We start from the raw sequence: 22,579 nt of genomic DNA, 5'->3' as shown, positions 1-22,579 counted from the left end.
CAAAATGTTCTTGAACCTGTGCGCTTGGGCAACTAACCGAGCAGGTTGAGGCAGGTCATTCCTTTTCTGCCCCAAGGGCCTCGGCACTCAGACAGGTTTTTCATCCCCTGTGCCATCTGCAGTAGAAGTGCTTTTGTAAATCTAAACTTAGTTTTTTTGTTTTGGATTGTTCTTTTTTTTATTCCAACTTTTTAAAAGATTTTCAGTTCAAGAGTGTCCAGCTTTAAGTGACTTTGTCCTATTTTGAAGTCAATGTGAGTCAGAAATCAGAACATTTTTATTCCATATCATGACGTATTAGCTGTTCGTTGTCTCTTTATGATAGGTGGGGGTGGTAGGAGGGGAAGAGAAATGTATTATTAATTATTAATAATTTTCCCTGCACACTGGTACATGGTAAGGCAATCTAGAATGTTTTAGAGATGAGCAAATGTTAATATACCTTCATAGAAGATTACAGAAAAACAAGACTTTTGTTTTATTGAAATGGTGTAGTACAATGGATTTAGATTAATATGACCAGGGACATAAACTAACAAGGTGAATAAAGGTCTATTTCAATATCTTTCTAACTATAATATGTTCTAGAATGAGTTTCATTGATTTTTTGAAGATACCAGAGGAAAAAGGTGGAGAAATCAACAAAGAGAGAGGGACCATAGTTTATGCAAGTACTTTTATTTCATGCCAAATTACTATATACTACCTTACATTAATTGTATATTCTCCTACAGATGGAAAGAAAGATGGTATATCTATGAGAGCCTATATCTCAATAAGCCAGTCTATATCTCAATAACTCACAATAACCCAAACAAGGGTGCAATAAAATATAAAAGGCAATCAACACAAATCAAAGGAACAAAAATGGAAGTTCAGTATGACAACAATAGGTGGTACAAACTTGGAAATGAAGAAATGTTTCAGGAAATAATGAGACCTCTTTGGGCATGTGCAAAAATCAGAATGAGAAAAAAAAAGAAGACAGCAGTAAATCACAAGCCTGCACACGCACAGAACATGCAAACAAGACGCACATGATTTGTGAAATACACATGCAAGCACACACACATGCACAGAGGGAAAAATATTGCAAAAAAAAAAAAAAAAACCATTTACGGCAAAATACATAAAAATCAATCAGAGAAATATATTGGAAAGTGTCTTAAACAGGGATTAAAAAATAATGATCACAAACCACAATAATAAAGTCTCCATGATTCTTCACACTGGCTATTTTCTTGGAATCTGTCATGTTTAAATTATACTGTAACTTACTGTAAAATCAGGAGAGAAGAGCTGTAAATGTAAGTGTAACATCTAAACAGCTATAGCAGAGTTTCTTGATGCAACCATAACATCTGATTGTTTCCAAATGGAGTATTTCACCCATCTCCCACCCCCCAAAAACGATACCAGAGAACAGATAGCCTATGTCTCATTTTATCTTCCCTTAATGCAAAATATGGCATGTGCACCATCTGAGATTTGACAAGAGCCTCTTCAAGGTCATGCTTGTATTCTGTAGAGATTTGAACCTTAATCTTTACTCTCATTCATAGATCCTCTCAGTGACACATAGAAGAATAACGCTGAAGAGCTTGTCGTGGGTCATGTCTCACACTGTGTTGAAGGCTGGGAGCTTTTACTCACAGGCGATTTTGCCATCGAAGCTGGAGAGGGCAATGGCGAAGGCCTGCACCGCACACAGAGGGTAGTTATAGTCCAGAGTGAAGGCATCATCAGCAACTCTTCCAAACTGCATCACAATGTATTCCTCTGCAATCACATGACATGCATCTGGTGTCAAATCTGACAACACTACATTTATTGTCATCACACAGTTAACATACTGATACTATAAAGGTTCTGTGGTCTGTAGCTATGATGTCTAAAACAAAGTTGTTGTCCAAACACAATGCCATAGACCAGTGTTTCTCAAACCTGGGCCTGGAGGCTCACTGCCCTGCACATTTTAGTGCTTACTCTGTTTTAACATGCCCGCCTCAGCTCAATAAGAGATTGTTAATGAACTGATTAGTTGGATCAGGTGTGCTGGAAGAAGGAAAAACACTAAAACGTGCAGAGCAGAACACCACCAAGACCAGGCTTGGGAAACTCTACGGTTATTTGCAAAGTGGCCCTGAAGTAGGCAATGTGGGGTTGACAATATGATGCTTAAAGAACAATGAACAGCTGCATATTTCATTAAAAAAGACAACATAATTAGTCCTGTTTAACTGTATTTAGTGTATGCAGAAAGTGAACTAATTTAACTGCTGCACTTTTGTGCATCATTTAAAGTATCATGATGTTATATTTTCAGTTTATTGCAAACCCCTTACACCCCAATGTGATCTCATTATATGCCACATTCTATATTATAAACAGAAAGTATTGTAATATATTTTCCATACATTTTTGTTCTATGTGATATTACACCTCAAAAACAAAGAAAGGTCTGGATCTTGCTTACGGTCTTTGTTGTGTATGATCTGGAAGTTTTTAATGGAGGCTTGTGTGACCCTGCCGTTGAAGTTGAGAACGTGGGATGCTGTCTCCTCATTCCACACAGGTGTTTTGTTGCGCAGCTCTATCAGGTTCTCCATGTTTCTGTTCTGGTGGCGAATCAGAAGGCCGTCGTTTTCCTGTTAAGACCAAGAGAAGACAACTCTCGATCTGTTGGAGTAATATTACTGCCATGTAGTTCATTTCTTTGTAACTTTCAGACTTAAACTGTCAGAATTAAAATGTCTGCATTTTATTAACTTCAATTCACAATCACATTTTACACTCAGTGCTCGTGCAATACTGGTTGAAGACAACAGGGGGCAGTAGATAACCAATGCACAGTGAGAAAGCCCACTGTAAGAGAATTGCTGCTGTACTTTGCTTACACTCCTTGGTCGTAGAGGTACTCGGTCTCCGTCCTTGTTCATGCCAGGAATGATGACAGTCATCCGTCTTGGGCCTTTCATTCCTAAGACATTGGTCTCCTGGAAACCAACCAAGAGACAGATATGATCTCCTGTCTCAGCATATAAAAGCATTTCATCCTGATCCATATTCATTATCATTTGGGATCAAGGTCCACTAAGTTGAGGAGACTGTAGTGAATGCCTTACATAGATAATGGCTGCTAACTCCTGCCTTGCATTTGACATGTCTGGAAGGGCTCTGTCTGGGTGTAGTCCATTATCAAACACTGTGAACTTAGTGCCCATCAGATTGGACCTGGAACAACAAAACAGCAAATGGGCAATCATATGAAAAAGAGCTATAGCAATATTTTAGTAATTTCTACTTTAATACAAGTGAACTGGGAGATTTGCTATAGTTTATAGGGTACAACACATGCATTATAGTTTACTATAAAACTGTACTATAAGCATAATATGTGGTGGAGAATGTACTCTAGATTACTGTAGAATTACTATTCAGCACTATAAAAATCCCTTTTTAAATAAAATTTGTATTATTACAGTTCTTTTTCATAAGGTACAGTACAGTATGGACATGAGAGGAGTGTAGTCGCCAACTGTATCAAAGGCTACTAACCTCAGTTTACCTACGAAGTTTTCACCTCCTCTGGAGAGATCAGTGGGGTCAGTTGAGATCAGGTAATTGGAGGTTGTGCTCTTCTTGCGTTTCCTTCCCGCCAGCAAAAATACCTGCTTGTAAAGAGTAATGATGTGATTTTAGACTTCCTTAAAATATCACTGAGAACTCCAGCACTTGGGAAAACAGCTCCAATGTAAATAAGCATCTCTAACATGTTTGGCAACTTTACCAAGAACATTTTCCTGGAGTTCTAAACCTCTATTCCCCAAGGTGAGATAACAACTAAATGTGTTGACTACAAGACCACAAGGACTTGGCTGACCTTCTTCTCATTGTCTAGGTGGAGGTAGTAGGTGGGATAAAGGCCCCGGTCCATTCCTCTCTTGTCTCGGGTCACTTTGCATTTCACTGTGACGCCCTGCTGAGCTGGCTGAAGCACAAACTCCTCCAAGTCCTCAAACTCAATGACCGGTGAAGGTGCTCGCTCCTCCTTTAGAGTTTCAGAAAGTGAGAGCTGTTTCATACCACACTGCATGGGGTGTCCAGACTAAAACACAGAGACTGAAGATGGGTTCAGAAGGGTTCAGAAGGTTTGGCCGGTTCAAATCACAGCTGAACCATATGCTGCTTATTTGCTGTAATTGTGTGCACTTTCATTTGGCGAGGATGACAGAAGAGGCCTTATCTTTCTTGGAGCTTTGTGATATATCAGCCAAGAGGGCTGTATGGTCACATAGCAAAGCTGAGTACTGTTCTCCTAAAGTAAAGACACTCTACAGTGATGCATATTCACTGGAAAAAAAAAACGGAAGAGAAAGACTGATATGTATCAGAAGAGTCTTACTTTTCTCAATAGAAAAGGAGTGTCACTCAGTATGGGAAAAGACTTCTACACTAGCAATGTGCTATAACTACTTTTATACAAAATTAACAAAAACTGACATGGTTTCGCTGCTGTTGGAACAAAACCTCACATCTCCATTTTTGATGTTTTTCAGTTTTGGACATAATTTGAAAATACCTGTTGTCCTTTATATTGTTTGTAAATTTCATGATGAGTGGACCAGAATAAACAGCTCAAAATGGCTTGGAAAAACGTCTGGTTCCATTGACTTACATTAAAAGTAAAGTAGGTTTTGTCCTTCTCCTGTAAAGTTTCCATTTTGGAGATACAAAGTTTTGTTCTGACAGCAGTGTTATGCTAAAAATCTGATTCCATTAATGATTATATGATTGTAAATCATATAATTTTCTCTTTGTTCAGGTGAAAAAAGCAAGTTACCACTTGTCTGTGATGCAACCTTACTGTACCTTTTTCCCCTTTTTTCCTTTTCCCCTTTTCTTCTTCTGTGTGACCTCAGAGTCGGAGTCATCACTCTCTTCTGCTTTTGCAGGACCTGAGGAAAGGCACCACAGATAGACACTGAATCAAAGTTAAGTGCTAGTGGACAAAGTTGGGTCATGTAAGTTTGACCCTATCATGGCTTAAACATACCCATATCACACGATGGACTGTCACATATCTAGCAAAACAAGTTTAGAACTCACTTTTGGACTTTTTGAACTTTTTGTCTTTGTCCTTCTCCTTTTCCTTCTCTCTACCCGTCTGGAACATGGAGGCTGGATTTGAGCTACTCTTCTTTTTGCTCTTGCTGCTTTTGCTCTCAGCTTCACTCTCATCGTCACTCTCTGACTTGGCAGCTGGTACCAGCCATACGGCCCATTGTCATGTAAGAAATCAAAACAGGACCCAATGCAACATCACATGTTTGCAGATGCACAGCACTACTATAAGCACAAACTAGCAAAAGAGCGAGAAGGCAAAGGTTCCACAAGGTTCCAGGATAGGATGAATTATAATTTAATATTATGTGTTTTTGTGACTCCTGATCTATCCTGACTATCCTGATCCTGGATTAAATTTTATATAATGTAAGACTTTATATTTTTATATCAGTTTCATGTTCCTGTTCATCAATATTCTCTCATTACAATACCCAGCATGCATCACTCAGATACATCATACAACCACTGGCAACCTGTCCTGACTGCTAGCCTAGCTACTGAGCTATAGGTTAATAAACACAACCAAGCAGGCATCAGTGCACATCTTCCCTCAGCCATCAATCAAAATCATAGGGAAAACATTTCATTTATATTCAACACAAAACAGACACCAGACATAAAAGAACCAAAATGATGCATTTTATCTATATAACCTTGCTAACTGTAGCTTTCATCTTATTGTCCTCCAAGTCATTTCGTCATTGGCCATCTATTCCATTGTAATAATGAATTGAAGACTACTAGAGTTAAATAGCTGTAATAAAATATTCACCTTTCTAACACTGACATTAGCTATCTGCTTCCTCCTGTATTCACCCGCTAATGAAAAAAAACACTTTCACATCAAAATCCACCCAAAAAAAGTTGTAGTTTTTTCTCCCACCCTTAAGATGCATCTAAAAGAGGGGCTTTCCTAGTCTTTAAATGGGACGATCTCACTTTAGAGACTACTGTGGCACTGCTGTAGGATGCAAGTGAGCATATTTACAACAGATGTAGACTGTTACATTTGTCATTTTGGTTGCAGTGGCACTTTTACACTGGACAAGTTTATGGTCCATATGTGGAGACCCCCTCCTTGTTAGGTGAAGGCTTTAAAATGGGTCCTGAGGTCACGTATTCAGCACAGCTTTGCAATTCCTCTCAAACACTAAACCTGGTAATTAACTGATGACTTTAATCAGGTGGGTTTGAGCAGGGAAACCACCAAACCCTCCAGGGCAAGAGTTAGAGACCACTGCATTGGATTTTTTATACTGATGAAGGAAAGATAGACTTGCAATTGCTAAAAGACTTCACAATTATGATTTCATTTCAAATGCTTCACTTCATACATTATACATCCAAAAATTTGTGGACATCTGCGCTTCCAGGGTGCTACATTGGGCAGGATGACCTCAGGTTCATGCATTGCTGCTCCAGAATGTCCAATTTTATTGTCAATGCTTTTGTATAACAATTACACACGTTATGTGAGTGCCATTGAACTCCTGTGCCAGCAAGGGGAGCACCTGAATTCACTAATTCAGTAGCTTGATTTATTAACAAGACGAGGTGTCTGGATACTTTTGGACATACAGGGTATGATTTGCATATTTGGCTTTTTTGTGTAGTGTGCAGGTAACAAATGTTAAATAATCACAGTATATCACATCTCAGGAAAGATCACAAATTTGGTTTCTACATGAATCTTGATGTGCAGTTCCTAAACTGAACATCTTAGTACAAAAGAAAGCAGTGACCAGTTACTGTAGACTGAAAGTTTGTGTCATCACTGACCTTTCTTTTTACTCTTGGTTTCGGGCTTGTCTCCGTTGATCTGGAACATGGAGGCTGGCTCCTTCTTTTTGGTTTTGGACTTTGCTTTACTGTCTTTGTCTTCTTTGTCCTCTAAATGTTCACACAGTGAAGAAGTAAACAAGTGAGCCAACAGGTTTCCGCACAGAGAACTTCAACCCCTTTTACTTAGACTTCACAATATTAACTGAAACTCAGAGTTTCAGTGAGGGCTTCCTCAAAATGCTTTGACCGACAACAGCACATCCCACACCACTGTGGTCATCTGCTAGAAGAACATTGATTGACTCGATTGAAGTATGGTCACCCTCCCCCAAAACTGGAGGACAGGATCCAGATACACCGTGTCCAAGGAAATCAAGACTAGCCTAATCCTATTATACAGCTGAAAGCTTAGTCCAGGGCATGTGCTCTACAATATATATCCTTCCATTCTTACAATAAAAACTGAGAGAGGCTGTCGTATCTGTGAAATACACTGCAGGAGTTGATCATATTAAAATACTGGTGAATGATTTTATTAACATGAATAAAAACATAATAATTTGAATTTGGAGTTCACCTTTGGATTTAGCCTTCTTTTCCTTTTCTTTTTCCTTTCCATCAGAACTGTCCTTTGAGGGCTTTTTCTTCGTCTTCTTCTGGGGAGTAGCTTCTTCATCATCATCATCGTCTTCATCGTCATCTTCAGTCGAGCCTAGAGCACATTAAAAAAGATCAAAACAGATTTCTTATCTGAGAAATCACATGCTTCTCTGTACAGCCAGAAAGCCAAGAGCGCTGGACGCTGCCTAATTTTGCTTCACTTTCATATGAACAGTGAGATTTATTTTGCAGGTAGCACAAGTTTGTACTGTTATTATAAGGGAGACAGTAAATGAACTCACTCTTCTTCTTCTTTGGGGCACTTTTGGCTTTCTTTTTGGGTTCAGCTTTTTCTTTTGGCAGCGATTCCTTTTCTTTCTCCTTCTCCGTTTTCTTTTTCTTCACCTTCTCGCCATCTGTTTCAGTGATTTTGTGCCAAAGTTAGGATTTCGTGCTTCAGAGTTTAGGCAGATTTATTGCAAAGGTACCATGAAAGACAAACACTGTGGGCTTAAAGCTCTGTCTTACTTTGAGCAGCCGGGCTGTTCTCTGTGGACAATTCTCCATTTTTTTTACTCTTAGTTTTTTTCGGTTTAGCTTCTGTCCCATTGGTCTCTGCTACAGTAGACTCCGCCTTCTTCTTCTTGGGCTTCTATTGATGTACGCTGGTGAATAGAATGAGAGCAGTTCATCAATGATAGGTCATGAATGAATGAATGTGTTTCTATTAAAACGGTTGTAACTGAATCAAAGGAGAAAGTTTAATTACTTACCACAGAAAGGATCAACATACGCAGCAGTAAGAGGCAAACAAGAGTATGTAAAACTATACAGTTGCATGTGATCTGATACCCATTATGTCTATTTTGCCAAAGGTATATGAATTTAATTAGAAATACTGCAATCTGCATCAGACTGACCACTTGATATATACTGACTGTACTATGAATATACACTCACCGGCCACTTTATTAGGTTCAGTTGCTTGTTAACACAAATAGCTAATAATCAGCCAATCACACGGCCACAACTCATTATGCATGTAGAGGTGGTCATGACAACTTGCTGAAGTGCAGACCGAGCATCAGAACGGGAAAGAAAGGGGATTTAAGTGACTTTGAACGTAGCGTGGTTGTTGGTGCCAGACGGGCTGGTCTGAGTATTTCAGAAACTGCTGATCTACTGGGATTTTCACACACAACCATCTCTAGGGTTTACAGAGAACGGTCCGAAAAAGAGGAAATATCCAGTGAGCGGTCAGTTGTGTGGTCGAAAATGCCTTGTTGATGTGAGAGGTCAGAGGGGAATGGGCAGAAAGGTTCCAGATGATAGAAAGGCAACAGTAACTCAAATAACCAACCAAAATCTCTGAGAAACGTTTCCAACACCTTGTTGAAAGTCTGCCACGAACAATTAAGGCAGTTCTGAAGGCAAAAGAGGGTCCAACATTTTACTAGCAAAAAGTGGGCAAAAAAAGTGGCAGGTGAGTATATATAAGATTATGTTGAAAGTGTTTAGGCTGCAATGACAAACTATTTCTAAGCACTAATGTTTTACTTGGTCAACTTTCTACCTGCTTTCTTTACTTTTTGTTTTTTTTAATCTAGCCCAGACAATATGTGTTACGAGGCCAAAGTTTATGTTAGACTGAGGCCTGAAAAGAAAAAAAAAAGGCAGGTTTCAAATAGTGTTTTAAAGGAGTATTTTAGAACGTTCCACTATCTCTCTTTTTAAAAATACTTCAAAAACACTATTTTAAAAGGAAAGAAATAAGAATTTCAGTTATATATTGTGTAGAATTCTGTTGGTTCCCCATCGCGTGAGGGGGTGGGGTTAGGGTAATTTTCCACACAGGCTCATGGGCCACAGACTACTTTGGCTCGTGAGCCACACTGGGCAGCAAACACTAAGGTAGATACTGTAGTCCAAAAAATGTAACAACACACATGTTTAGATAACAAAGATGACCTTAGAATATAACCGCACATGTAGCAGGAAGCCTGTTATTTTTCTCTTAGTAATAATATTTATCAGTCTACAAATAAAGTGACTTGAAAAATGAGAAATGGTGACTTATGGTGCATGCGTGAATACAAGTAATAGCCCAAAACAGCTTTGGTTTCACTTGAATGATTACATGAGGGTGCCGCTATTTTTCACTGTCTTGCTCAGCTGGAGCTCTGGCTGTTTCAGCGCGTAACTAACTTACACAACTTGCCCTGTTTCTGACATGAGTAATTACTCAGAGGAGTCTACCACTCATGGAAAACACATTGCATCATCAGCACACATAATGCACTAACTTGCTTTCATGCCAAGATCTCATACAAGAGGGTTTGGTTGAGTAAGCCTGGGCCTTTGAACAATGTTCAGTGTGTACACAACAGTGAGAATGACAGACATATGATATACAGTATTGTGCAAATGCCAAAAAGTGTCAGTAAGCTTGTTTATGACAATAAGACACTATTTATCATAATAAATACAAATAAAGAAAAATACCATGCAACAACAAGAATTTTGAAAAGTTATTAGTATGTTGGTTTGAGGAATACATAGACCTCTCACTGCACTTCAGCCATTGCATGGATTTGTTAAGTGCCATCAGCAATACACCTGATTTAGTTGAACCCTTATGTGGGGTTCATGTTTTTGTTACTTAATAGGTCTGGTGGAGCCGGAACATTATTTTTTTTTAATTAATACAGCCATAACAGTTCATGTAAAAATACGAGATGTTTAAAATATCACAAGTGGTCAGCGTAGGGTTCTCCTTTAGCAGCTCTAGCCAGTCAGCAGCCTGTCCATATTGTCCACCCTCACACACACACTAACAACAGGCCATGTAGGATGAAAACAGAGTGAAGGACACAGCACCTCCACACTTTTACTCCCCGCAGGTTCACCCAACACCACATGTATAGTATAGATGCATGGGGGGTGAACAGTGTGGAGTCACTGAAAATGTGTTATTTTATATGTTCTTCACAGAAAATGAGCAAAGACCAAGGAACCTGAGGTTGAGGCTGACTTAACATAGTGCATCAGACCACTAGCTCACAGGATCTGAATGATTAGGTTCAATTTATCCACTTTGAAGTCGAATGATGTTGAATAATGTAATATATATATATATAATTAACATTGTTGTAAATATTGGGCTTCCTGAAGGACAGCTTTGGAAATGGTTAATCTAACACACCTTAAATTATGTATTATTTATTGCAATGTGAGTGTTTTTTGGACAAATAAATGCATAGTGCCCGGATAAATGGCTTTGCATGTAATTTTCTCAGATGCTTTTACACAGTACTGCGCATTTTTTTTTTTACAGACAGCCCTGTTGTGTATATTGTACATAAACCAGCAACTTCCTAATTCTGAAGTGTTGTTCATAGCAACATCTTCTTTGGGGGCCACTATTGGCTAACCTACTGTGGTGTGTAGCCTGAGTATGGGAAAATCTCTCTCTCTCTCTCTCTCTCTCTCTCTCTCTCTCTCAGAAGGAGGTCACTATGAGCCTGGCACAGTGTTATGCTGGCTGTCTATGAGTGGCTGTGTGTGTGAGATCCACTTAAGAGGCCATTAGAGCAGAACTATTTATAACCTCACCTCTCACAATCCCTACCAAGACACACAGACCCAAGCTGCCCTGAAACAACACAGTATCTACGGTGATAAACAACATGCTGTTCCCACCACTATAACAGGGTACTGTAAAACATTCTCTTACTAATGGCGTAATATACACTCATATTATTTTCTTTAAATACAATGCAGATTGATTCACACCATAAATGTTGTGTAATGTATAAAACCCGCTGCTCAAAGGAAGAGAGCATGGAGAGGCCTCTTTCTGTAATTATGCTTCTAAACTATGGAGCTCAGTCCAGTCTTTTATTAGTCAGTCAAGGTCAGTACACCTTTTTAAGGAACACTTAAAAACCTGAATGACTTTCATTTATCTTATAATTAAAATTCTGATACTTTTTATATTTACCTTTTTAATTTGCTCCGTTATTGCTTCCGATGATTTAGCCGTGTACTCTCAACTTTCTTTTATGTATTGTTTATTGCTGTTAGCAAACAATAACAGTAACAATAATAGTAAACTTTATCACCAAAATGGTAAACTCTATCATCTGTCTGTAATGTACTTTGAGCTGACATTAGCTTGATAAGTGCTTTATAAATAAATGTATTACTATTATTATTATTAAATGTGATTCAGTGATGCATGCATTTAAAAAAGTGCATACTGCCTGTCAGATTACTTGCATATTTGCCATTCTTTCGACTGATCTTTCGAATGTTCATTACTTTATCTTCATTAAATGTACTTTAATTTGATCTGTTGTTTTCTTTAGGTTTTCTTTATTTATTTTACTCTTTATTTAGTATAAAGCACTTTGCACATTGAAAATGTGCAATTTAAATGAACTTGTCTTGAACTGCCTTAATATGTATCTCTGCTGTTCCCTCTTGCCACTTTTTATGTCTTGAAACTCTTGAATTTTAAGTGAACAGTGTTTGAGAAAACAGGACAATCCTCTATAATACTTTTTTTTTTTACTTAAAAATGAAGAACACTTGTCTTCTCCTGTAAAGTTACTATATTGGAAATATACAGCTGTTTGCTGTTTCTTTGGTAGTGATGATTATTTTATTATATATGATCATAGAATGTAACGTTCCAGTGTTTCCTCAGTCACTGACTCTCTTTACAATAAAAATCTCTTGTTGGAATAAATGAATAAATAACACATTTCTTCATTACTAATAGAGTTAATCACGGCTCTTTGTCAGTTGGTAACACATCTACTTTCATATTAAATGCATTGCTGTTTACACACATACTGCCCTATTGTCTGTTACATAAGGCAATTAAATATATAAAATTAGATCCCTGTGCTAATCTTCTAATATTGATCATATTTGAATATATGTATACATGTTTAAAAAGTGTCACGTTTATCCATCAACTAGTCCAGAATTTGAGATGGTTTGAGAATGGTAGAGAATAAAGAAAATGAAAAATTAAAGACACACAGCAAGTTTTTGCCATTTATGATGTGGTTGGGCAGTTTGTTGTGTGGTCCAAATGGTTAACTTAACTGCCTTACTATATAATCTCACACAAGAAATATTTTTCTACAGGTCCTAAAAATACTTTTACTCTGCATCTTTACCCATAGTTTTTTTTTATGTATCTCACCAGGCCTAAAAAGCCACTTACATCATTCAAGAGTCACATCAGGACAACTTTTTCAACTAAAAAGTTAAAAAGTAGTTTATATATTATAACAGTATCATAATATATAATAACATAATTTCATTTAAACCTGGATATTTTAGTATCTGTCCTCACTAAATAAGATTCTGTCATTACTAAGCAACATCAGTCCAGACGGACTGTACATAAACCTGAGAAGTCTGGAAAGATGAAACAAATGAATCACATCATTTCACCAGTAACACAAACAACAACTCTATTCCTTTCTCTCTCAGCACTGACCCAAGCACCCCTTAATGTACTCCAGGAACCAGGAATGAGATACAAGAAAACCTACCTACGAATTTCAACAACAACAATGCAACAAAGCTCACCTTGTCAGTAGACATGTTTCAGTCTAAAATTTCAGCTCCACCAAATACTGAGTTCCAAAAGTTCCGTGGCTATGCCAAGGCCTACAATACATTGATAGTCTACAGAGTGGAGCCTCTAATCTAGTGATGAGAAAGTGTAGGGCTTTACTCAATGAATCACCATCAGCAGAAAGTTGCTAAGAGGATTTTCAAGCTGACCCATCTGCTGCAGTGACACGTCAATCAGACAAACTAAGGTAGGAGAGAGGAAGGGTTGTCTACTTCTGAGGAACTCGTTTAGGCCTTTAACATGGTTTACTTTTTTCTGATTACTTTCAGAACAGTGATGATGACGGACGGGTTAATAAGCGATATATGACTTGTGTATCACTTCTATGACGGAGTCTTGCACACTGCTAGAAATAAAGGTTCTTTGCAGGTACATTTTCCATTCATCAAGGTGCAAATAAGTTAAATGTTCTCTCGAAGGTACAACAGTGGTTTTAAGGTCCAGTTGGGTACCTTAAGTAAGTTTTTTTCCAACTAGAAAAGTACACATTTGTGCCTTTTCATAACCTCATGTTTTAAAACAGAACAACAAATTGAAAGGCCTGGAGACAAGACGGGGTGTGTGGGGTGAATACAAGTTAGAAAATATAATTTCAATGGATTATGTATTGGCAATGGTTGATATAGTGTAGTGGGTAAGACCCCTGCCCTCTATGCCATAGACTGCGATTGAATCCCCCCGCCTGTGTAAACACCATACACTATACCAATAAGAGTTCTTGGACATGACTCCTAACACTACCTTCACCTATCTGTGTAAAAAAGAATATAATAATAAAATACAAGATCAAATTGTAAGTTGCTCTGGATAAGAGTGTCTGCCAAATGCTGAAAATGTTAATGTAATGTATTATGGTACAATTACAAACATGGATTTCACATGCATTTATCAGAAAATTAAACTGCCAAAGAGACATGTGATCTCACCTGGTGCTGTCCGTCAAGCAGTGATGTTTCATCATGAATTCTAAAAGTCAAAATGAAAAAGAAATGCAGTTTAAGCTAACAGGTACCATTGTCTGTATTTTGCAAATTCAAGAGAGCTTTGGTTGAAATACAATACAGTACATTACAGTAAAACTTTCCAGTGCATGCCTATAAGGCAGAGGTCAGTAATAGGCGGACTGCAGTCTGAGTCCGGACCCAGACATTGTCCTATGCGGGTGGTCCTACTTTAATCTGTGTAATTTTCTAGCCTTTATGGTACTGGTTTAGTGGGCCGGGAGACTCGTAGACTAATCACATGTGTTTTATGTATCACACGTGATGCCACTCATTACGATGAGCACTGAGACTTGAGTGAGTGATGTGCACACAGGGGAGGGACGAGGCGAGACACAGCACTCGGATAAGAAAGTGAGTCAGAGGGAGGTTATTTCTCGTGGCTTGCTCTAAATAGAGAAAACTGACAATAAATGTTGCTGAAATATGACTGAATTGTACTTTATTTGATTTGACATTCAGTTGTTGACTATATAAGATGCTGATATACCTACTAGGCTGCTTCAGTAAACAGTATATAGAACTGAATCATGATGCAAGATCCGGAAATTTTCTCTAACTGGACCCCTGCTATATAGCATAATATAGCAGAATTGTAGTTACCTCACAAGTTACTATAATGGTGCATTAGTCCTACATTGTTCTTATCTATTCCTCAGCTTTAACTGTGATGCAATACACTGAACAGATGAACCTGTCTGATCAGTCAAGCTACAAGATGAAAATTACCCAGCCTTGTACAGGTTTAGCAGGGCCATAACAAAAATTAGAAACAGGACACCACAGTGTCAACGTACATCAGAGAAACACTTTTTCCCATGCTTCTACAGCAATGAGAAAATCTCAGTGAGACAGTGAGATCTCTGGTGAGTTAACATTAATGTCAGCTGCCAGCAGCTACTTTAACTGGCTTTGTAGATCATAACTAATAAATGAATAAGTCAAAAATTAAGACAAAATACTCCAGACATTAGTCTTACTAAATGATAAACATTGATGATTCATCATGTAAAGTGAACATAAAGTGGGGTTATGCATTTATTTAGTTAGCCAGGTGTGTTAGTTGCTACTAGTCAGACTAGTCTTGCTAACTGTGATGAGGTGCAGTCACAGTATCTCCACTAGTAAGTGCTAGAAAAAATACTGTGAAGCCAAAATAGCAGACAAGAAACTTCTGGAGTGGCTTCTTAATGAAGCTTAAGGGATTAAAAAATGCTGTAGAGAGTCTTAATGATTGTTGTTTTGTTGTTGTTGTTGTTGTTGTGTTATTTTTTTATTTATTTTTTTTGCTTGCTAAAAAATTTGCTAAAAATTAAAAACATTTTAACTAACTAGCTAACTAACCAACTTGTTTGATAGGCAGAAGCTGGAGCTGGAGAAGTGTGGGGGGCAAATCCTGTCAAAAAGGACATGAAAATGACAACAATAAAATGTAAACCCAAACCTTTTTGCCATTTATTCTTCCAAACATCTGCAAATATCCTGCCAAAACTGAAAATGAAACAATCATTTGCCATCATTTGCAATTTCATTTTTCACAAGAGCACGAGCCGTTTGTGACAAAAATAAAAATAAATTGAAAATGCAGAATACGTATCAAAACTAAAATCAAAGTGCAAAGTTTACTTCCTTATTTCTTTTTCATAGCGATCGGCTGCAAATCTGACAAAATTAAAATGAAAATGCAAAAATGAATAAATCTACAGCAAAGTGACAGTTTGTGATTCCGTTTTTGGCGTTTACACGCTTCAAACTGTCAGAATGAAAAGGATCAGATTTGCAGCCGATTGCTATGAAAAAGAAATAAGAAAGTAAATATGCACTTTCTTTTGTCTGTTAGCGTTTTCATTTTAGATTTGGCCGTGAAAAACCACGATAACCACTAAAATGAAATGACAAATAGGCGTTTTGAATTTATTTTTATTTTTGTCACAAACGGTTCGTGCTCATGTGAAAAATGAAATTGCAAATGAAGGCATTTCATTTCACTTTTGGCAGGATATTTGTGCAGATGTTTGGAAGAAGAAATGGCAAAAAGAAGTTTGCATTTATATTTTATTGTTTTCATTTTTATTTCCTTCTTGGCAGGATTTGCCTCCCATAGAGAAGTGGTAGCTGTGCTCACAATTCTTTCTTTATGTAATCTTAAAACTGTCTACTGAAATAAAACTTTTTCCAGTGCTTGTTATTTCCGAAGCAACATGAATGTCAGATAAGCTCAGGAACTGCATTTAGTTTTCAGCTAGATTACAACAAATAGGCTTGATTTACCTCAAGCTTAGCCAGGGAATATCATATTAGAATATTAAATTCACAAGGCTCAAAACAGCACAAAGTATGAGCTTATCTCCTAAGCCCCAACTCCTGTTCTGCATCTTGGCCATCAGGGTTGAATGTCTAAACCAGCATGACTAAATTAGTTCTATCAGAAACTACATATTCTGTGTGTGTGTATACACACACACACACATATATATATATATATATATATATACACACAAAACATAGACCCTTCATTAATCATCAGAAAGTTCGCTGTAAGTCTGTGTTTACATGTGAATGTAATGCAACAATCCTATGATCAGTAACAAGTTTTGGTCTGTCAGACAGATACTCTGCAGAATGGAAGATGTTTGAAGACAAACCTGTAAACCTCATAAATCTTACAGACCTCATAAACTTATAAACATGTTTATATTTTAAATATAATGATGAAACATGGGCAGCACAGTGGCATGGTGGGTAGCGCTGTCGCCTCACAGCAAGGAGGGCCTGGGTTCGATTCCCCGGCCGGGCGGCCAGGGTCCTCTCTGTGTGGAGTTTGCATGTTCTCCCCGTGTCTGCGTGGGTTTCCTCCAGGTTCTCCGGTTTCCTCCCACAGTCCAAAGACATGCAGTCAGGCCAATTGGACATGCTGAATTGCCCCTAGGTGTGAGTGTGTGAGTGACTATCTGTGTCTGTCTGCCCTGCGATGGACTGGCGACCTGTCCAGGGTGTATCCTGCCTTCCACCCGAAGACTGCTGGGATAGGCTCCAGCATCCCCCCGCGACCCTGACGGAGAAGCGGCTTAGATAATGGATGGATGGATGATGAAACATTTTTGTCGTAAGCTTGACAGTCTAAACCCCATGTATGAAGCACAAGCCCTGTTGGCCAGATCAGGCCTGCCACACAGTCCTATCTGGCCCACAAAAGCATTTTAATTTTCTATTAATAGCCTGTTTCACAATGTGCTGTGCTACACTACAGTCCACACCAGCCACACCACTATCACCAACATGCATTTCAGCTGCAGTTCAACCAACATAAACACTTAACGTCAGCTCAGCAGCTCAGAAACTAGGCCCAAGTCTTAAAGAACTTGCAGCAAAGAAAGGACCCATGTGTCCAGTTCAAGCAAGATAGGTAGGTTTAAAAGACTGAGCACCTGGGGACGTATTCATGTAATATTTTAAGGTCTACTACAAGTGTCTGTATTTTACTGTTGAGGTTTTTGCATACTTTGAAAAACAATGGCCAGTTTGAGTTATAGCACAACATTAATTACAAATTAAATCAAAATTTTTCTTTCTCTGGCCCACAGATTTGATTCCGTTTTTTAGTATGGCCCATTAATGTCACATCTGCCGCCTGCCATTCTCCTCCCCGCCATGGGAGGTCACTGTCTCCAGAATATTAGATGGTCTCTTGATCCTTTGACCTTTTATGTTGGCCATTTTGTATATGTACTCTGCATTTGCACATGTTTATTGCAAAGTCTTGTTTGGTTTATCTGCAGTTCTAAGTGTTTATATTTCTGGTATTTTGACCTTGCACTTTGTTTGTTATTGACTACTCTTTTGGATTTGCCCCCTTTGGATTTGTCTGCTATCTGTGGCCTGCTTTTCTGGATTTCTGACCCTCTGCTTGTTATTATCTACTCTGAACCTGGAATTAAACTTGCACTTCACAACTTCCCCTTGTGTGAAGCAGTTCATGACATACTGGTTGAGTTTATTATAGTCAATAACAAGACTAGAGATGGGCCATGTGGCAAAAATCTCACAATATTTAGACATTTTCACAATACATGAAACATGTTAGAATACTTTGACACAGAGATACAACACACACAAAAACAGTTATAAGAAACAGCTGTGAGAATCATGATTCTTATTAAACCTTTTCAGATAATCCAATTAAACAGAATTAATTATTATCCCTTTGTAATGAAACATGCATCTGGCCCATGTTTTGTAAGTATAGACAATGTCCACGATATGAAAAGCACACTGTTTACCATGAAACGAAACTTTATCATGATAATGATAAAATATCATCATAACCCCCACCTGTAACAGGGACATGCTTCTAAAGTAGTTAGATCTCTACAAATTAAGGCGGGCCCAAATACCTCAAATATGTGCATATTCATTCATTGTGCTTTTCTATATAATGTTCAGAGACATTGTCTTGTTTTCAGTTACACGTATGTGGCTTGGATGCACATCAGATGGACAATGTAACCCACATTCAAATATTATTGTTTTTAGGAGCAATTTTAAGAAAAGGTATTAAAATACTTATTTTATACTTTATACTTATACTTTAAAATATAAGCAAGTAAACGTTTGGGCCAGCCCTCCTAAAAATGAACGAATTAAATGACATACAAATTTAAAACACTCTGTAATATCGCTGCTGTCAGAATAAAACCTCATATCTCCAAAATGGTAACTTTACAGGAGAAGGAAAAAACCTCCTTTACTTTTAATGCAAGTCAATGGAACCAGACGTCTTTCCAATTTTCCATTTCTTTTGGTCCATTCTTCATGAAATTTACACACAAGATAAAAGGCAACAGGCATTTTCAAATGATGTCAAAAACTAAAAAAACTACAAAAATGGACATCTGAGGTTTTCTTCTGACAACAGTGATTTATTACTATGATTATTTATTACTATATGGAAATAAAATGTCAAAAAGGAGGTACCATGCCTACTTGAATTCCTTTCCCAACTTTTAGCGATGGCAAATGACATCAGTTTGCAGTGGTTTGACCATCAATATACTGACATGCCATTTGTTAGCCAGAGGGAAGGTGGGTGGTATTTTTGTAATGAATTATATATTTCCTATTTTATACAAATTGTCATTTTATCAGATATATCTTAAATATCTAATGAAATCTATTTAATATTACACTGTAAACTATTCAGAAAATAAGGATATAGACAGAAAAACAGACTTGCTTTAGAAGAAAATTAAGAAACAGACTGATACATCACCATATACACTAGTTACAATGAGAAGATGATAAATACTCACGTCTTCTCAGTCCAGACTTCTCTCAGAATCTCCTTCTGTAGAGGCATGGTCACTGTGGACAGCAGAGTTCGGAAAACTGCCACCAGGAATAACGGCATATGAGCAAACAGCAGAGCTAAATAAAATCGGTTTAAGCTACTGGTGAAGTACTAACCAGTACTAACAGTGCCATTGTTGACAGTTGATTCCCCTTAACAAGTGTGTAATATTTTAGCTACGCTTAAGAAAGACACAACACATCTTATGCTAAAAAAGGATTTTTTACCGGTCAGAATTTTTTTTTTTTTAACTATGTTTAGTTATCAAAAATGGACCATTTAGCCCCCCACAATGACAGCAAGTCAGAACATACACACACATACACACATCCGCTCACCTCGACTGAATCCTAATTCGCTATATTAGATGTCTATTTTTCATGCACCCACCTCACGACTCCAGAATGTACCCTCTGGCTGCCCACTGCAGTAAAGCTCCCAGACTCCTAATAGGATTTAAGCAGGAGACAAAAGACCCCACCTCCCCTTTACAAAACATTTTGTAACCCCTGCTGTTAGCTTCTGCTGAAGGACAATTCTACTAATTTTACAAAAATGTATAATCATTAAATTGTTCAGTGATTATACATTTTGAAGTGGTTTGATGTGAAACGCTCCATTCCTTTGGAACTTACTGAGTCAGAACTGCTCTCAGTGGTGGAGATAGGAACCAGACGTCTTTATGCTTTTAAAAGGAATCTTTCACAAGAATCATGCAAATACATTTCTGATGTCTGATTCATTGTTTTACGATAGAGAGGTTTTGGCCTAAAATATATGGCTTTTAAACCATTTCACAAACATGGTTTACATCCCAAGTCAAGTCAAGCCAAGGTTTATTTGTTAAGTGCTTTTTACAACAGGTGTTGTCACAAAACCTCAACAATTGAATTATTGAAATTTTGATTTTGATACTTCGAAATTTTGATATCAAGATCAGGTTCTCCTCCCCGCCACTAGGCAGTGATAGAGACACTGATGTTTTGTGCAAACACGTTAGAGAGAAAGTAGCATTTTGAAGTGCAATTCCGAGTGTTACAGTGAGATGGCGCTGTTCTCCACCTGTTTAAACATTGTAACCTTAAGTAAAGGCCTTGCTTATGTTTCTCTAAGGCCCTACAGCCATACAGCACTTGGCAGAGGGCCTAAGGAGGACCAGTGAACTCTGGGGAGTCTAGGGGACATAGTCAAGTTCTTAAAGAGACAATACAGCCACAGAGGGAAGTATTAGTAATAGCCTATTTGTTTTATTTTGATTTTCTTGAAGACCATGTGACATTAAAGATTTGTGTGTTTTTTGTGCACTCAATTTGAAGGCATACAACAAATAACTCATTTTGCTTGACCAACCACTCATTATCCCCTCTAATTAAATAGGCTTTTGTTATTGTGCTTTCAAGGCTGATATGAATAAATTGCCTCTGTTTTGAATGATTGTGCATCATTCAGAAAGCAGTCCAGGCAGAAACACTTCTTATACCTTCAGCATGAATGGAAAGGGCTAAACTGTCGTAGGTTGATATATGCAGGTATGTACGAGTTGGTATCTGTGATGTCACAAAGGAATAATTTCAGAATGGGTCATTTGTTTCCACACATGTAGTTTGGTCTGGTGAGTGAATGGTACGTTTTGAAACGTTAACAATGTTTACATCAAACACTTTAATATGAAACTATACAAAATACAGTTTTCCAAAATACGGTTTTATGAGCCCTTTAACGGATGCCTCATGTATGTTTAGAGGCTGGTTACTGGTATCCAGGGCAGAGTGCAAACGCTAAAAGAAGAGGAAGAGTCTGATGTTTGCTTGACCTATGAGTGCTGAAGCAGCGTGACTGTGAGGACATGAACTCTCTAACCAGATGAATCACATACACGGACGCACACACATGCTTATATCTCAGGAAACGCAAACAATGAGGACAACCCAGGGAGATGTGGGTCAAAGAAGCACACACACTCTCCTAAGGGAGGCAGGGATGCCTCTGTGTCTGTGCCTGTACTCATATATTCAATATGATTCCAACAATACAAACAATGGCAGGAGGTTTATGTCTGACAGTAAAGTAAACCAGGCGAGTCAAGGCCAAGCCATGTGAGACCAGGGCAGCCCACAGGATAAAAGAAAATACAGTACAGATCTGCCCTCCCTTACCTCATCACAGGGTATTATTCTAGAGACACGCAGTACTGACCAGTATTGATATTTGAGTATATATCAAAGTTAGTGAATGGATATTTATTCAACTCTTCCAGAAGTTTCTCTAAAACATTTCCCATCAAACCACTCGGAGTGACTTAAATTATATTTTAAGCTGTATTTTAATCATTTTGATTTTGAAAATCAGTGGATTTAAAAAAGGAACTTCAGCTGATATAAACATGACCCATAACCTTGTTAGAGGGCAAAATCAGCCATTTTAATGCACAAAAACTATAGACTGGTGCGTAGCCTATTCAATTATTAAACTGGGCTAGAAGGCTAAAAAATTCAGTAGTACAAAGGAAGTTCAGCAGAATACAGAGGACTGCATTAGAAGACTTTTTATTATTCAAAAACAGCCAGTGGAAATCTGTCACTGCTGCGGCAGGCTGATGTCTTGAAAGATGATGGCTGCCGCTTCAGCTGGGCTAACAAGCTATAGCTAACTAATGCAAATTTAGATGGGGGAGGCTTGTTTTTTACATATGCTTTTCTCTGCAGTGGCCAAGAAGGTGGTTTGTCTCATTAACATTAGGAACAGTGAAATATCTTTTCATCGTTTGTAAAGCCAGGTAGCATGAAGCTATCAGCCTAGAAAATGGTGCAACTACTTTAGCTCAGATTTCTCAGTCATGTCTTTAACAACACATCCAAGCATCTTTGATGATGCACTCAATTGTGTTTACAAGTAGTTAGGAGGCATAATATATAACCATAAGCAGAAGCAAACCCTTCACACGTTGTAGCCCTGCTTAAAGTCAAAGTCTGTATGAATAGTAAATCAGAATGCATTTATTTGGTAGGGTCTCTATGTTAGCTGAGCATTTCGCTCGATGATGGGCGGAACTTACAGAAAAACTTA

General features: G+C 37.9%; 1 protein-coding gene across 2 annotated transcripts; it reads right to left on the bottom strand.

The window, feature by feature from the left end:
* Window positions 1-657: 657 nt before the first annotated feature.
* Window positions 658-13,245, bottom strand: LOC108441591 (tubby-related protein 1-like). 2 transcript variants are annotated; one of them, XM_017721206.1, is made up of 13 exons: window positions 13,117-13,245; window positions 8,038-8,161; window positions 7,812-7,925; window positions 7,487-7,621; window positions 6,907-7,017; window positions 5,110-5,262; window positions 4,873-4,958; window positions 3,884-4,051; window positions 3,559-3,674; window positions 3,126-3,234; window positions 2,898-2,996; window positions 2,477-2,648; window positions 658-1,779 (listed from the first exon to the last, which is right to left on the bottom strand). In XM_017721206.1, the coding sequence occupies exons 1-13, from the start codon at window positions 13,129-13,131 to the stop codon at window positions 1,646-1,648; spliced, it is 1,536 nt and encodes a 511-aa protein (XP_017576695.1). In that variant the 5' UTR covers window positions 13,132-13,245; the 3' UTR covers window positions 658-1,645. The 2 variants fall into 2 exon arrangements, with proteins under 2 accessions (XP_017576695.1, XP_017576696.1); XM_017721207.1 differs by having other exon boundaries at window positions 3,559-3,671.
* Between the last annotated feature and the right edge of the window lie 9,334 nt (window positions 13,246-22,579).

The sequence above is a fragment of the Pygocentrus nattereri genome, chromosome 26, assembly GCF_015220715.1.
Source record: "Pygocentrus nattereri isolate fPygNat1 chromosome 26, fPygNat1.pri, whole genome shotgun sequence".
Lineage (NCBI taxonomy): Eukaryota > Metazoa > Chordata > Actinopteri > Characiformes > Serrasalmidae > Pygocentrus > Pygocentrus nattereri.
This window is presented reverse-complemented; position numbering and strand designations above follow the sequence as displayed.